This window comes from Dicentrarchus labrax, unplaced genomic scaffold (assembly GCF_905237075.1).
Source record: "Dicentrarchus labrax unplaced genomic scaffold, dlabrax2021, whole genome shotgun sequence".
Lineage (NCBI taxonomy): Eukaryota > Metazoa > Chordata > Actinopteri > Moronidae > Dicentrarchus > Dicentrarchus labrax.
Window position 1 is genome coordinate 9,520,188 of NW_026136714.1, and position 15,919 is coordinate 9,536,106.

The 15,919-nt window shown below is 41.3% G+C and overlaps 1 protein-coding gene across 5 annotated transcripts in view; it reads right to left on the reverse strand.

Moving 5' to 3' along the window:
* The window catches only part of LOC127376028 (protein prune homolog 2-like), a 36,732-nt gene that overhangs the window by 7,340 nt on the left and 13,473 nt on the right, over window positions 1–15,919 (reverse strand). For 4 of the 5 annotated variants that reach the window (XM_051422535.1, XM_051422532.1, XM_051422534.1 and 1 more), the window contains 7 exons: window positions 8,972–9,121; window positions 8,179–8,510; window positions 4,333–8,037; window positions 2,245–2,790; window positions 1,046–1,134; window positions 676–867; window positions 378–551 (listed from right to left, as the gene is read on the reverse strand). In XM_051422535.1, coding sequence (XP_051278495.1) covers window positions 378–551; window positions 676–867; window positions 1,046–1,134; window positions 2,245–2,790; window positions 4,333–8,037; window positions 8,179–8,510; window positions 8,972–9,121 — 5,188 coding nt within the window. The remainder of the gene's footprint in view (window positions 1–377; window positions 552–675; window positions 868–1,045; window positions 1,135–2,244; window positions 2,791–4,332; window positions 8,038–8,178; window positions 8,511–8,971; window positions 9,122–15,919) is intronic. The other variant, XM_051422533.1, reaches the window with a different exon arrangement.

Consider the following 15,919-nt stretch of genomic DNA (forward strand, 5'->3'; position numbering starts at 1 on the left):
TCTTTTATGTTAATTTTGTCGTTTTCACCATGTTGTGTCTGTTTTGCGTAATATGTACCGGTCTTGATGTTGGGAAGGCATGCAATGATGCACAAAAAACATTATAATCAATAATTTCCCTCAAATTCTTTAAAAATAAAGTAATGAGCCCGTCTTAGTCCTAGTCTTCTGACCACTCAAAGTGCTTTACACTACATGTCACATTCACCTTTTCACACACATTCATACACTGATGGCAGAGGCTACCAACTGCTCATCAGAAAGTCACTTCAGCAAAAAAGTGAAAAAACAGCAAGATACAACAGAAAGGGGAGAAAAGGGAGGGAATCATTAGAGAAAGTGGCAGGCATGGATTTTAAGAATTTGTGCTTGCGTACCTCCATGAGAAATGACTCTTTTGTATGGCTCAATGCACTTCATATCAATGCGATGCTCCTGCTCTCCAATCACCACGCTCCTCCACAGCCTGCTATCCCTGCTCTCCTCAGCTGCTCCTGCGATAGCATCACTTGATGCTGCTCCTGCACCCAGATTAGACTCTTCTGAGTCCTCTGTTTGTGACACAAAGACAGTGGATGTCAGCATTAAGTTTTACAAGACAACATAACAACACAGTGTGTTTGTTTGTCTGTCCTGTGTGCACGTTTGTATCGTATCTTCAGGTGTCTGTCTGACCATGTAAGTCGGCCTCATCAGGCGTGTCCAGATCCAGGTCATCACCAGTATCCAAGGCCTCGTCCTCTGTGTCCAGGGCATCTTCTGAGAGAAGAGACCCCTCACTCCGGTCCAGTGACACATTTATTGGTGGAGCTGCCAACTTTCTCCTTTGGTTGGACCCGCCTGAGAGATCCACAGAGGAGGGTGGATCTGCTCAAAGACAGATGGTTTAATTTTTAGTTTCTGAATTTGTTTTAGATAGGGTAAGTTGTAGATCCACTGTAATTTCGCCTCATATGACTATATTACATTTCTATAGATTGTTGTGAGAGCACACTAAAGATTTAAAATAACAATCTAAGTTTAGATAAATTGCTTGTTTATTTACCTTCTCTGTTATCCATCTCCTCAGCAGCTTCCTCACTGGAGGCCATTTTCATCATCATCCCAGGCGCACCGTCTCCCTGTTGGGAGTGTCTGCTCAGAGGCACAGAAATACAATAATGAGCCACAACATAAATTATCATCGCTATCATCACTGCCACCATTAGCACAGCTACGCATAGTATTGGGCCAAACAAGCCAAAGACAATCATCTACAAAGAAAGAGAATCTAACTTTTCCCATGACACTGAATAAAATCTGTTCATTTGACTCCGGACATAAAAGATTACAGAAGTGACAAAGCAGACAGAGAAAGCGACTCACTGCTTCATTCCCAGGCTGCACGTGTGGGCTGGGGAAACAATACTGAGCAGTGTTGCTACCTCCCCCCAACCAAAGCCCCTCTAACAGACTCTGATTAACATAAGGCCTAACAATAGAGAGAAGCAGTACAGAAAAACCAGTACACATGAATACAGACACAAAGACACACATATACCCATCTCTGTCTTAGGATACCTACCTTTCCCCACCCTGTGTATTCTCCCAGCATGAGGGACTCTTTCCACAATCAAGTCACATGTTTATGGAAAGATCTGCTGTGTATGTACGCAAACCCACTCACACACACACACACACACACAGTAAAGGACAGGGGAGGGTCGTGTATCCTGAAGGGGGGGGGGGGTCATCAGAATTACAAAGTAGGGCAAAACAAGTGCCATGGTGGAAATGCTAACAGGGAACAATTAAACTGCAGTGTACATACACATCGACACACATACATGCGCACACATACGTAGTTCTTCTATTCAAGTAAAGACTTTTGATTTGGACTTTTGAGAAAAAAACATATAGACAGCTTTGGTACAAAGAAAATTTTGAAAGAAATCTAAAGAACTGATCACAGTTTTAAACTGATCTGTGCTGCCCCTTTGTGGTGAAAGACAGTAGTGCAGCTTTTAAGCTTTGGAAAAGCTTTGCAGATCCAGTTCATCTCTCTCTCTTTCACACAATTATATATATATAATCATGTTTCAGCTTTTAAGAAAGACCAGTGAAAGAAAATCTCTATCTGAAATTACATTGTCTTGCTGAGGCTAGCTTGCAAAGTGGATGGGCGTACCAGTTGTACATATCATTAGATTCCACACAGCACTAAGAATTAAAGTTGCTGAACTGAAAGCAAAATTGAAAGCTCACCTTTCCAGGAGAAAGTGAACATATTCCTCCGGCACATATCGCGCATGATCTTCCCTCTCAGGGTGGGCATGCGATTGGTAGAATGGCTGTGCATCAAGCTGGTAATGGGTGTGGTCAGACTCATACTGACCCTGGCCATCAGCTTGATACTGAGAGCACTGGAGTTCAGAGGCGCACATGGAGTTAGAGTCATCTCCATACTGGCTTTCAGCTATATATTGAAAACTGGAACCTGGATCATCCAAGCTGTACTTGGCTTTAACTTCAGGTTCATAATAGCTCTCAGCCTGCTCAGATCCGTAATGTGTAGCTGTGGTATCAGTTGTAAACTCAGCATAGACATCTGTGGTGTTTGGCTGGTTGTTGGATTTAGCATCTACACAGGCTGGGTGGGTGCTCTGGTTTTCAGTTCTTTGGTCAATGTGGTGGTAGTTGTAGCCATATTGGGTTTGACCCTGAGTTGCATTCTGACTTCCTGTCCACTGGTATGCAGCATTTTCATTGGTTGGCTGGGAGGAAAACTGTGATGCCACATCTTGGTGTCTTCTTTTAAGGGGACAAGGGATGGGGGATCAGTGCAGAGAGGAGAAATTCAGAAAGAATTGTGAATACAAATGGTATGCAGTGACCCTCATGCATCTGCCTGTAGGCTGTGAATGTTTTTAATGTTTACATTTTGGGGTTCTACTAGAATGAATATATCAAACACACACTGCCCAGTATACTGAAGAAATGTGTGTTCTTCAGCATGTTCAATACAGGGTGAGTTAAACTATTTGAGGTACACATTAAAGCATTTTGACCACTAGTAGCACTATGGAGCCATGTTTTTACATGGGATCCCCATTTCATTTGTTCTCATGAAAACGTACGAGGACACACACGCTTTCACATAAGCGTGCAAGTGTTGTGATATACTGTACATTCCTGTCATTATTATATTAATTGACAGGTGTTGGTAATGTGCCAGGAAAAGCAGCAAAAGCAGGGATAAAGAGGACTGCTACCAAGGAAAACATGGATGTTTCAAACATTACAAATAAATCTGTTTTTCAAATATTTTCTGAGGAAGGAAATGCTTTCAACACAGTTATTAGATCTCAAGGACACGCACAATGTGATTTAGGGAGGAACACAGAATGTAAACTGAGTTTGTTTACAAGAAAATTCTCCAGGGTATATTTAACAATGTTTAGATGCACAACAACTGGGTGAAATAAAATTCTGCTATAGAACTCAACAACAAATGCCATTCACATAAAGCCATACCTTGTAATATTGCCTGCAATAATAAAAAGAGCAGTAAACAATCTGCTTCACATACAGCATAAACAATTACACCAAAACAATATAACAAAATAAACAACATAAGTATGTACTCTTTGCGAATGTAAAGTTGAAGTTGCTTGGACAAACTTTTATTACCTGATATGTTGCGTATTACCTATGCACACACTCACACACAGGTTTGCCTGCACACTCACACCCACACCTTGTAAGAGCGCTAGGGGAGCTGTTTCCATTAGCTGTGGTGGGGCTCCAGCTGTAATGAGGCAGGTAATGCATATTTAATGAGGCGTAAACAGATTTATAAACACACACGAGCTGCAGATCAAAGCTTGCTGCCAAACACATGAAATACACGCACACACATGCACATGTTTGTTTCTTACTCATACACACACAAAAATAGAGACAAATAATCTCTTTCTGTCACACCAGTAATATTTATTCTCACATCCTCTCTGTCAATCCCAGTCTGTCACTCAACGATACAACATACACACACACACATAGATAATCAGAATCAATTCCTCAGGAGGGCCTTCTAGCTCGATTTCGACAGTCTGTTCAGCGATGCTAATGTTCCTCTGACGTACAGACTCCAATGAGAAAGCTGTAGAGACTCAAAAACCCAAGAACTAAGGGAGAGTGTGGGGAGGGGTGGTTGGCACGTGTGTATGTGTGTGAGTGTGTGTGCAGAACAGGCACATGTGTGCATATGCATGCATGCATGTTGAAGTGGTATAGCAGTAAAATAGCACAAAGCTTGAGTCATAAGAATATAATTTGAGGTGCATCGCTTACCTTGAAACGGGTGAACAGCTATCTTGAGAAGCTTCATGGTCTCCAATCTGTTGTTCAGTTGACCATTTATCACAATCAACAGTCCCAATAGGCTGTTCATCATAGTAATCCGCTGTATTATGTAGGAATTTGTCCCTCTTTGGCTCAAATGGTTGTAAATCTGTTTGTTGAAATGAAGAACTTCCAATCAGTTCCTCTGTGAAACTTAACAGGTCAGAAGATCTCAATTGTTGTCTTTCTTCCCTCTCACTTTGCACTTCTGACGTATATTTTGGCAGGGTAGTGTGCTCTGTATCAGTTTCCTCCTCCTGCTCTTCATCATCATTCTCCTCTTCCATTAAATCTCCAGAAAATGGTAATCCCAGTCCTTTTTCAGTAGAAATTCCAGATTCACTTAATGGGGTACCAATCAAAGAGCTGGTGTGGGACACCGAACTGTTGGTAAGTACAGGAGACTGTGGTTCAGATGTGGTTTGAGATGTGTCCTGCCTCGCTAACTGACCCCTCCAGACTTGAATGTTGCCCAAAGAAGTGGGGCATGGTGGGGGTGCAGAGGGTGACTGCCCACCCTCATCTGAATCTTCCATTGAGATCTGTGAATGAACATATACTTCCTCTCTGGTTTTCAGGAAGTGATCTGATGGATATCTTAATGAAGGAGAAACACTTCTAGCTACAATGGTTGATTTATCATCATAGTATCCTTCTTCTACTTGTGTTTGACTGCAACCTGTTGGTCTTGAATCTGACTTGTGAAAAGCTTCAGAGTTATTTTTTGATTGGCTGGGAGTGATCATTTCTGGCACGTTATGATGCTCAGTGGCACTATCAAGACTTGTTTTGTAATAAGTGGATAAGACATCTTGCTTTTGCTCTGTATCTGCACTAAGTGCACTATCAGTACCTCTGATTATTTGGTTTTGCCTACTTTGTTCTGTGTTCTCCTGATGCTCTCTATGTGCAGCTTGGGCCTGGGTTTGCAGTACTGTGGCAGCATAGGAAAGCATGCTAAATGTCTCCATGGACTTTCTTGTTCTTTTTGATTGCCTGTCACCTTGTTTAGGTCTGTCGTGCCACTCTCTCTCAGTTTCTTTTACTATGCCAGATACAATGATGTATTCCATTTCTAGGCCTGATGATGAATCTCCATCAGAATTGGACTTGAGTTCATCTCTACTGCCTGGGTGAAAGCTGTCGGGGCTATACTTCATTGTGTCTCTCTCCCCTCCAGAGCTTGAGCTCAGAGACATGGTTTCTGTTGTTCTACCGTCCACACGTCCAATGCTCCCATTGTTAGGATCATATTGGCTTTCAGTGACAGGCTCATCTTCATTGTGGGCCATTGTGATTGGCAGATCATGTGATGAAGTTGATTCAGAGCCATCATGATTCTTGTAAACAAGATTGTCCCAATTTACAAGGCTTGCGGATAATGATTGGTCATTCTGTATTTGTGTCTCAGTAGCTTCTCCTGATCTTGAATGATGATTGGCTGAAGTGGCCTGAGTGACAATGGAGTAGTCCACCAGATCAAATGGGGAGTGATCCCTTGGTTGCTCTATCCAATCAACTTCATCTGATCCTTCTTCACTTTTGTCATATCTACTTTCAATTGAACTTCCCCCACTCCTGATCATCTGACCCAACTCACTAGTTCCTTCGAATAGAAACACCTGGTTGGCTGGCTGTTCTTTGTCTGAAACTACTGTTCTGTATTCAGTCTTTCCCAAAGGATCAGCCTTCTGGTATTGATCATGCCTCTCGTCTATATGAATAGGTTTTGTCACATCTACAAAAGGGCTAGACTGCCCGTCTAACTGTATCATGTCTACAATGGGACTAGCATAGGTCTCAGGGGAGGATGTCAGGCTCCAAGTGCCAGCTCCTACATTGTCATATTCTGAAGTGGAGGTGACCATGCCAGGGACAGGTAGGTCCCACATGTCAGTACCCTGGTAGGAGGAAGAATCATCTTCTGAATGTTCAGGTGCCAAGTTTTGCAAGACAGACTGTTGGCTCTCAACACTCTGGATGTCACTGTCACCTGTTTCTGCACCATGTGTTCTACTTTCAGCCTCCTCTATGACTATTTTCACATTATGTTCAGTACCTCTCCACCCCACTTCTTCGAGAGTCTGACTAAGCACTTTATTTATACCTCTCTTCTCCTCTATAGCTTTTTCTTCGTCCACCTGTTTGTTAGCATGTGTCTCAGGAGAATCACCGGTATCCAATGATCCCATGTGACTGAGGTCCTTTCCATTTTCAGGTCCCTCGGGGCTTGTTATTGTGGAAGAGGTGTCTTCCTGTATGGTGGTGTTCCACATCACCATTCCACCATCAGAGAATCCTGGTGGACTTTCCATAGATGTGCCAGCCCCAACATTGGTGTTCACTCCACTGAAAGAAGCTGAAGTTTCAGACAAGTTGTCAGGGGTCGTGAGAGGTGATAGACTGTCATCTCGGATTGTCATATTCCACATATCTAGTGATTCAGGGTAAGATGTTGTGGTTCCGCTATCTGATTTGAGAAATCCCTTCTGAGCTGAGTATGTCCAGAAGTCTAGGAGCTCCATCTGTCTGTCTCCTTTTTTTCCTTGTACCCCTTCATCCTCTTCTTTAGATGTGTCAGGCGTTAAAGTGTTTAGGGCTGCTTTCTTTCTCAACACTGAGGATGTTTTTTCTTTCGCTCCAATGATACCTGCCCTGCATTTTCCAGTTACTTCCTCCTCTGGTGGTGTCAATTGCAGAGAAGCCAAAGTAACAGGGTTCCATCGATCCTTAAGTACAGAGTCTGGGTTCCAGTTGTCATATAATTCAGTTTGCTCAGTGATCAGGCTAAGCTGGGGTTCGAGGGTCTTTCCCCTCTGGTGGGTGTTCTCTGACTGTAAGATCTCTTCTGTGCTTTCTCGTTCTGTCATATCATCAACTGACTCTTTCCCTCTTACTTCATCCACAATTTCAGGTTCCTTGGTCCTATTCCAGGCAGTATTATCACTTGAGGACAATGTTCCAAGTGTGTCAAAGCCAAGTTCATCCCAGGTCTCGGACAACGACGATGACACACTGTCCTTGTGCTGTAGGCCACTGATCCTTTCAACCACATCTTCTGGAAAGAACCTGACCCCACAACTGCTGGGTGGGCGGCTACCTACTACACTGTTGACTGGCGTTGGAGGAACCACAGTGTCAATCATGTCATGCCCATGGATTTGACCCTGGTGGTCAAGTCCACCCAATGAATTGGGAGCAGAGAAATCCAGCAAGCTCAGCTCTTCAAGTTCTGAAAAGCTGGAGCTATCTGCTCTTCTTTCTCCTTCATCTCCTCTTACTCCAGAAATTGCTATTTCTCTTCCTGTTGGCATAGACTGGTCACTGCTATGTAGTGGGTCAAAACTAAACAGGTCAAAGTTGTCACTCTTATTTCTGCTAGAGCGGTGCTTCCTCCTCTCAGGGGGGACAGGAGGAGAAAGGGATGATAACCCCAGGGGAGATGGGTTTCTCAGGAAGAGTCCTCCTGGCCCTGTTCCTGGCCCTCCTCCTGCTATAACTTCACCAACTGGGCTGTCATCACTGAGGAACACTGAACTTTCCTTGGATGAACGGCTGCTGCGGATGGTGGTCATACCGCTGTCAGGGCTCACAAGCTCCCCGCCAGCACCAACTCCTACACCTCCTGTGTCCTCTTCGCCATCAGCCATCACCCTATAAACATACATAAAACAACACTGTTATTGAATTGTATCAACCTAATGTCCATGAATAAATAGTATTCAATCTCAGTCCTGATTTCCTTTTTGATGACTAAACTATATGAAACAAATTCAAAGGAATGCACTTAATTACCTTGCTATTGCCACCACATCTCCACTGCCTCCCTCGGCTCTCTCTACATCAGAACCATCCATGTCATTGATACCAGATGATCCCTGGGAGAACTCCACGCTGCCTGCCACTCCATCAGTGGAAGAGGTCCTACTGCTGGGGTGGCAGGCTAATATAGAACTTCGCCTGTCAACAAAGTCCTTGAGGAGGCCCTGTATTTCTTCTACCAGCAGAGGAGGAGTACCAGAAGATAAGGAGGTGTTTATAGGGATGTGGTATACCTGGAGACTCTCCCTGGTCTCCAGTTCACCAGAAAGACACCAGCTGAAAGACTCTTCCAACTCACAGCAGATCTGCAATGAAAGCCATTGTTTTGGAATATTTTGTTTTTCTATTTTGTGTTATCAACCTTCTCATCTCACTCAGGAAAGCAAATATCCTAAAATGTTAAACTATTGCTTTTTATGCATTGTATTATTTCTGGAAAGGCTGACTGACTAATGTAAGGACTTAATGACAATCTTGCCTAATAAGAAAGACTAACCTGTGTTGTCGCTTAGCATCCTCACCAGAGCACTTTACCCAAACTAAAAGCCTCTCAACTCACCTACTGTCAAGTTGCTGTTGTGTTAGTTTGATAACTTAACAGAGGAAAAATCATATCTAGGAATTCAGGAAAATTGACAAATAAATGAGAGTCATTACAATGCCTATTTCCACCTACCAGATTTATAAATAGAGTTCAAAGAAGCATTTGTGTTTCACTTTTGAATTATTATCGGTTGCTCTGTTTGTGGTCTTGCATTTTATTTACCTGGTTAAGGATATCTGTGTTGTTTGAGTAGACAGCCACCTGCTGGCAGGGATGATGAAGTGTATCACTGATGGACAAGAGAACCACCAGGCCATCATAGCCATGGCGACCACTGAATGATTTCAGCCCGTCCACATAACCATGCCAGTCCTGGAAGAGAGATTAAAAAAAGACAAATGGAAAAGAAAGAAATAAAAGAAGAAAAAGGGGGAAGGAATCAAGATCCCAAGTGTGTATGGCAAGCTGCTTGACAGATGCTCAAAGTTCTAACTTTTTAAAAATCATATTATTAATGAACTAATAATGAAAAAACAATTAATATATTTTGTTGTAATAGTCTTAAAATTATATCCTAACATTTTGTTAAGATCTGTATGGGAAACTTTGTTCGACCCCTGCCTTTTATTGTGCATGTGATTGAATTTTTTTGTAAAACTGAAGTGGTTTCAAGTAAGCCTTCATCTGTAGCAATGAGAGACGAAGCTGTCAAATCGCACAGAGGGGTAGAGAGACACTTTGTGATTTATTGTTTGGAAATTAACTGTTTGCTCTTAAAACAGCCACCATGCACAGATTATGGTAATTCAATGACAGGCACGATGATTGATGGATGGAAAGTTGCATTAATTAATTGTTTTGTTTGTCAAGGGAACTTGCTTTTTCTTTCTTTCTGAAATGATTAACAACAATGTTATGGAAACCATAATTTGCAACGCAGGGTTACACATAAAGTGTGTAAAGTGACACTTTTGAAAACATATTTGCTTGATTAATCTAGATTTGTTGTGTAACTGTTTGTTTTGTGAAGTTCTCAAAATTGTTGTTGTGCTTATTTAAGTAGAAACTTTAAACAAAAGAGATACTGTCGTTTTAGTAAAGCTAACAGAGGAAGTCAAAGTTTGACACTCATGTGTGTTTCTGGTATTCTTGAAAACATGACACAACATCATGTTGCCTGACTTCATGAGTGTGTTTGTATTTTTCTGTATGCTGTGTATTAAAGTGTGTGTGTGGTCCTTCTCTCTGCTTGAGCCTGTGTGTGTATTTGTATGGGTCCACTGAAAGTGATTGATGAGCGCTGCAGGCTCTGTATCTTCCCAGGCTGTGTCAATATTAACCTGTTAGGATGAGGGGGCTACAATACTCTTCCCCCTGATCCTAGCTCCATCCCATCTTTCTCTCTCTCCACAATATGGCTGCTGTCAGACTCAGGCACATCAATCCTCACACACACACACAACTGTCACTTCACTGACAACGCCATTTCTCAACACTGATATCCTGATGAGTGCAATGAAGCCTCCCAAGATTCGTTAAAACACACATATTCACTCACATAAGTACAAACACACAAGTAAAGGCACATGAAACAATAACACACGCAGATACACACATAAATTCGCCTGCAGTTGTCTACTGTAATCTCAGTGTATGAACAAACATGTACCAGTATGTACACATATGAGCTCTGGTAAAGCAATAAAGTCTTCATGATTTACAGTACAATATACAAAGAAATGCTCAAATGATGCTGATACTCTAAAGCTACTACCCAACTGCGTGCATATGCACACAAAACTGCACACACACACATACTCACACACACAGGCAGGGAAATATAGTCAGAAAACGAGCAGAGTGCAAATCTCCAAGATAACACGCAGGGCGACAGTCTGTCTGCCATTTGGCTCTTAACTGAGTAAATTACTACTCATATTGCCACCCCTCCTCTTCCTCCCTCTTTCTGCCACCCCCAGATACACAGATTGCCTTTTCTTATAAATTACCAACATATTAGCTATAAAAATCCACTTGCTAACTGTCTCCAAGAACCTTAGCATCCGGACACAGAAACCTGTTTCTAATTTGTTGAGCTTTTGGTAATCTGCTATATCACAAAGGGTTTCTCTTTGAACTTTTCAATGTACTTACTTTTTTATTAACTTTACTTTTAATTTAGGAACGGTCACTGGAAACAACATTCTGCTACTGCAGATATTTCAAATATCAACTCTTAAATTCTATAAACTCCCTCATAGAAAATCATGCTGTTAACATCATGGCAGTTTTACCATGAAAGTACAGAAAACTACAAGGAAATCAAAAAGTGACAACTATTATCACTCAGTATGGGTCAGTATACTTGTTTTCTCTTGTGAACTGACATTTCATTTAGAAATAATAAGTACGTAAAAATGTAAGTAGTCGTCCAAAACTTAGATGAACTGATATTTCTAGGTAGTCATGTTTCACTAATGCACAAGTTTGTTTTATCTGTAGTTCATTTAATCATCATTTATTCTCAAAAAGACAAAAAGAAAAAGAAGAGTTTTCAACATACATAACAGAAAAAAGAAAAAAGAAGCAAAAACAAAATGAATGGAGGAAATATCAAATAATAGGAAACAAAGAAAATGTGTCACACAACACAAACATACTAATGCAAGTATGGCATAACACTACACACTAAAAAACTTTTAGCAGTATATCAACATTTTAAAAACAACTTTTACACCCACGCTGAAGGAAAAATAATCTAGTCACTGCGTGTGATAGCGATAGTGGCAACATAAACTTGCCTGGCTTTGTTTTGGTAGGAAAGGGTTTTTTTTATTTAGTTGAGGGGTCTGATTAAGGAAACTTGTTGGTCCTGAGGTGTTGCAATATGATGACTATGTGTTTTCTTTTCCTCTCAGACATGATTTCTGATCCTCTTGATTGCCAAGCACAAGTTTGTGCATTACATTTAAAGTGATAAAAAAAAATATATAAGTAGTTGAAGAACACCATTTTTTGTGCAGAATATCTGTTTAGGAAAACTTTTTGACAGAGGACATGGTATGTGCCAGTGACTTAAAGGTGGTCACAGTTTATTCGGATAGTCTGCCTACATGTGACAGTTCATGATCATACCCTAACCAAGATATTTTTTGTGCCTAAACCTAACCAAAGCTTAACTACAGCAGTGTAATATCAGAAAACAGTTGTTGAATCTCAATAAATAAGCTGTTAGAATGCTACAAATAGGCCTACTTTGTTAACTATTTGTTGGCAGACTCTCTATATGAATGAATGGTCTAAAGCAGGTGGAGTTATGAAGAATTATTCTCCCTTTAATGCAACTTTGTGCATTACATCTCTAAATCTAATTTTTCCCTACCTCACCTGTCTCTCCTTCCTTGTCACACTTTGTCTCTTCATCTCTTGCTCGCACACACTTTGCAGCTTCATCTTTCTCCCACACTGGATCCAAATCTACACGCACACAAGCACACACACCCTCCCTCTCTCTTTGGTTGTCTTTGCTCCACAGGTAGCAAGTCTTTAGCGGCTGCTTGCAGTTCTCCCAACCTGCCATCATTATGCACAATAGCCTTAGGTACAAAACTCAGGCCTCATAACTCACGCCCCGCGCGCGTAAATTCCCGTGCAAACACAGTCAAAGCAAAAACACATTTCCTGCTGTCGCCAACATCTCCGGCAAAGAATTAATCAAGCGTTCATCCATTTAGGCTCTTTGCATACCCTTTCCTTCAGAACACAGAACGCTAAGAGAGTTGCGAGTTCTTCTCAGGCGATCGTTTCGCCACCCTGATGAATCCATCAAGCGAGGTTTGATTTATACATCTGTCTGTGATCACAGCGGTACAGCTACAGCAAATGGGGTGGCAAGGAGCGAGCTGACACCACCCTGCTCAAACACACACATGCAAATGCACACACGCATGTGCAACATATACCACTCACCACTCACCACACACACATCCACAGCCAAACCCACACATGCATGTGCTCACAAACCCAACAGTCATGCGCTCTCGTTCACGCTCATGCGCACACACGCGTACACAAGAATATTTCTGCTTAGGAAGTTTTTGGAGAGACAGAGGGGAAAAGGGAGGGGGGTAAAAGTTTGCTGAGAAGGAAGCCCAAATGTCTTTCTGTCTGTCTTTCTCATATGGGCCTTCTCCGCATGCTTCATTCACTCAGCTCTAAGTGCAGGGATTTGGGGGCCAAGATGCAAGCACTGAGTCTATAAATGTTTTGTTTTGTTTATTTGTTTGCCCTCAAAGCCCAAGGAAGCCACAGGGGGAGAATGAAAATGGGGGAAGAGTTTCAGAAGAGATGATGATGAGGAAGAAACATCAGTGTAAGTTACTTCAGATACAGTATGATGACTGTTTTGTGCAGCAGTTTTTCTAAACCCGTTTAAATAAACACCATATTTTTGTCTATGAAACAATTCATATAATGTGTGTTACAGCCTAACAAATTTCTAGCAAAATGTTTTCACAGAGCAGATAAAAGTGAGGTATCTTTGCATAATCCTTATGAGTGTCTGAATGCATTCCCAGAGCTACAACAAAAACAACACTACAGAACCAGGAAATGTGTATATGTGCTTTAGTGCCCCGATGGATCCAGAAAATCTCAGGCTAAGCAGGTTATGTTTATGCATGTAATCAGAAAATTTAAATCTTCCCAAAACTCAAGTGGTTACAGCAATGTGTACTTCATGAACACTCTCACAAAGAAAATCACAGAGGAGCAAGAATGAAAGAACCAGGAAGTCAGAGAGGAATAAAAAGATAGAGAGATGGAGGGGCAGGGCACTCTGACTTCCTGGTCTTCAATCTTAGTCCCTGGGAGGCCCACCCTGCACCTGCTGTCTCTTAGTGCTTCTCATCAGAAAGGCATTTACCGAGTGCCGTGGCTGCGGGCCCCTTCATTAGCGAACATAATTATTTGTGCAAGTGGCGTAGGGCAAAACTGGCCCCGCATAAACAAACAGAAGGGCCGGAGGACTGTGAACAAACAACACATTAGAGACAATCAACTTCGGCAAAATGAAACCTAAAGCGTACCTCAGATGGCGAGATGGACACATACACACATGCACAAAAAGAACAGAACAAACAAATCGACAACATAAAGCATTATAGCGACAGAAAAATAGTAATCAACGTCCAAAACAATGTGAAGTCGTATGCAGATGCCTTATCCTATAAGCAGATACTCAGAATTACACATCCACAAACACACACTCAGTTACAATAGCCACGTTCACACAGAAGATGATTGATTTTGTTTACCACACAGAGAAAACAAACAACATTACAATTATTCAGGTATCTTGGTGGAACACTCAATTCTTGTGGATCATATGAGACAAACTTTTATTACTTTCCCACCTTTCCCCTCTCTACAGTCTGTGCAGTCTGTGCAGAGTGGAAATAGCTTGGAAAAGAGAGAAAACAAAGAACTCTAAAAAATATGAAGTCCATATTATACACGCACAAAACACATTATTCACATATTCATGACACTGTGTGTTTGTTTGCGTATGTGTGTGTGTGTGTGTGTGTGACTGTGGGCTCCTGTCCTTCCCACAGTTCATCAACTCCACAGCATGACAACTCTTTATCCGACCAATGCTTCATCTGCCAGCGCTAATTATTGAGCCATGAAAACCTCTGATACACAAACACACACTCACTGGCATGAATATGTGAATAATGTGTTTTCCGTGTGTTTGTGTGTATGTTAATGTGGATGTGTGACACAAGATTTTGCACAATCAAGAAAAGGCTTCCAAATTCTTGTACCAACTCAGCTATGATAGCTGTCATGCCTTTTACATCCACAGGTGATGCTGCACAACGACTGTGTGCCCTTGAGCAAGGCGCTTGACCCCTACTGGCTCCTGTGGTGACTCTTCTGTTAGCGGACACAGTGTTGCTACCTGTCCATTAGTCTTGAGTGTTCCTGCGTGCTGGTGACTTAAAAAAAAAAAAGTCCCAGTTGGCCTGACCACATAAAAGTAAATAACACCGTGTGGGCTGAGAGACAAAAATCCAGAGTAAATCTGCCAGGTGTAAACAATACATCATAACTAGAAATCAATTATAAAGGCCACTGATCTTTTCTAAAACAGAATTTTACCAATTACTCTTATTTCTTGTATTTAAGTTTCCTAAGAATACTAAAAATGCCTTGCCCAAAAAAATCTAAGCAAGTGTCTAACCAAACAGGGATTTTGTACAATACACTATTAAATATTATAAGAATAATAATTATTCTTCCCAAAAGACTGTGAGCTCTTTACTTTATTGCACTGACTAAGACTCAGTAACTTTAGCTGGTAACTACATATTCTGCTTCTGGAAAGCAGAAATACTGCACACAGAACCTTCAGAAGCACTCAGTACAACGCAGTACAGTTGTGGTAGGGGCAGATTGACTACTACAGAAAAATACCAAGTATTTGCAGTAAAAAACAAACAATTTCTATACCTGACAAAAAGAAAAGTCTTATACTGGTGGTATACGCATTAGAAAACAAAAAAAGCCTCACAAAGTCTCACAGACAAATTCATATAATTGTTCCTAATGTGCAGTATTATGGGAAACATTTTCATGATAGTTCTTGGGCAGTATTTTGTGCCGTTGTAGCCAAAAATTGTTGAAATATTGTTTTAGGAACTGACAGAGGTATTTGCCTTTACATTTTCAACAATGATGAGCAGATACAAATAACACAGAGAAACATCCAGACCGGCGCTGTGCTTTTTAAAGAGTGAAACCCCATTCATTTTCATGTTTCTCTTCCATAATAGAGGAGCACACAGACTGACTAATGTATGTTTGTACAGTATACAAAATACATTAGTCAGTCTATACGATGTGTCCATATCGTTACACCAAACACACTAAAGCTTTTTCTTCTGCTAACTAGGCAATCACAGCCAGATTTCTTTTACCCCAAAATCTAACTCTGTCCTCTTTAACTGCAATCACACACACACACACACACACACACACACACACACACACACACACACACCCAAAAAACACACTTTGACAAACACATAACACATAAACCATTAAAGACTAATTGAATCTAATTTATTTAGTTTTCTGGAAAGAATCATTTAAGGCAGAACTTCC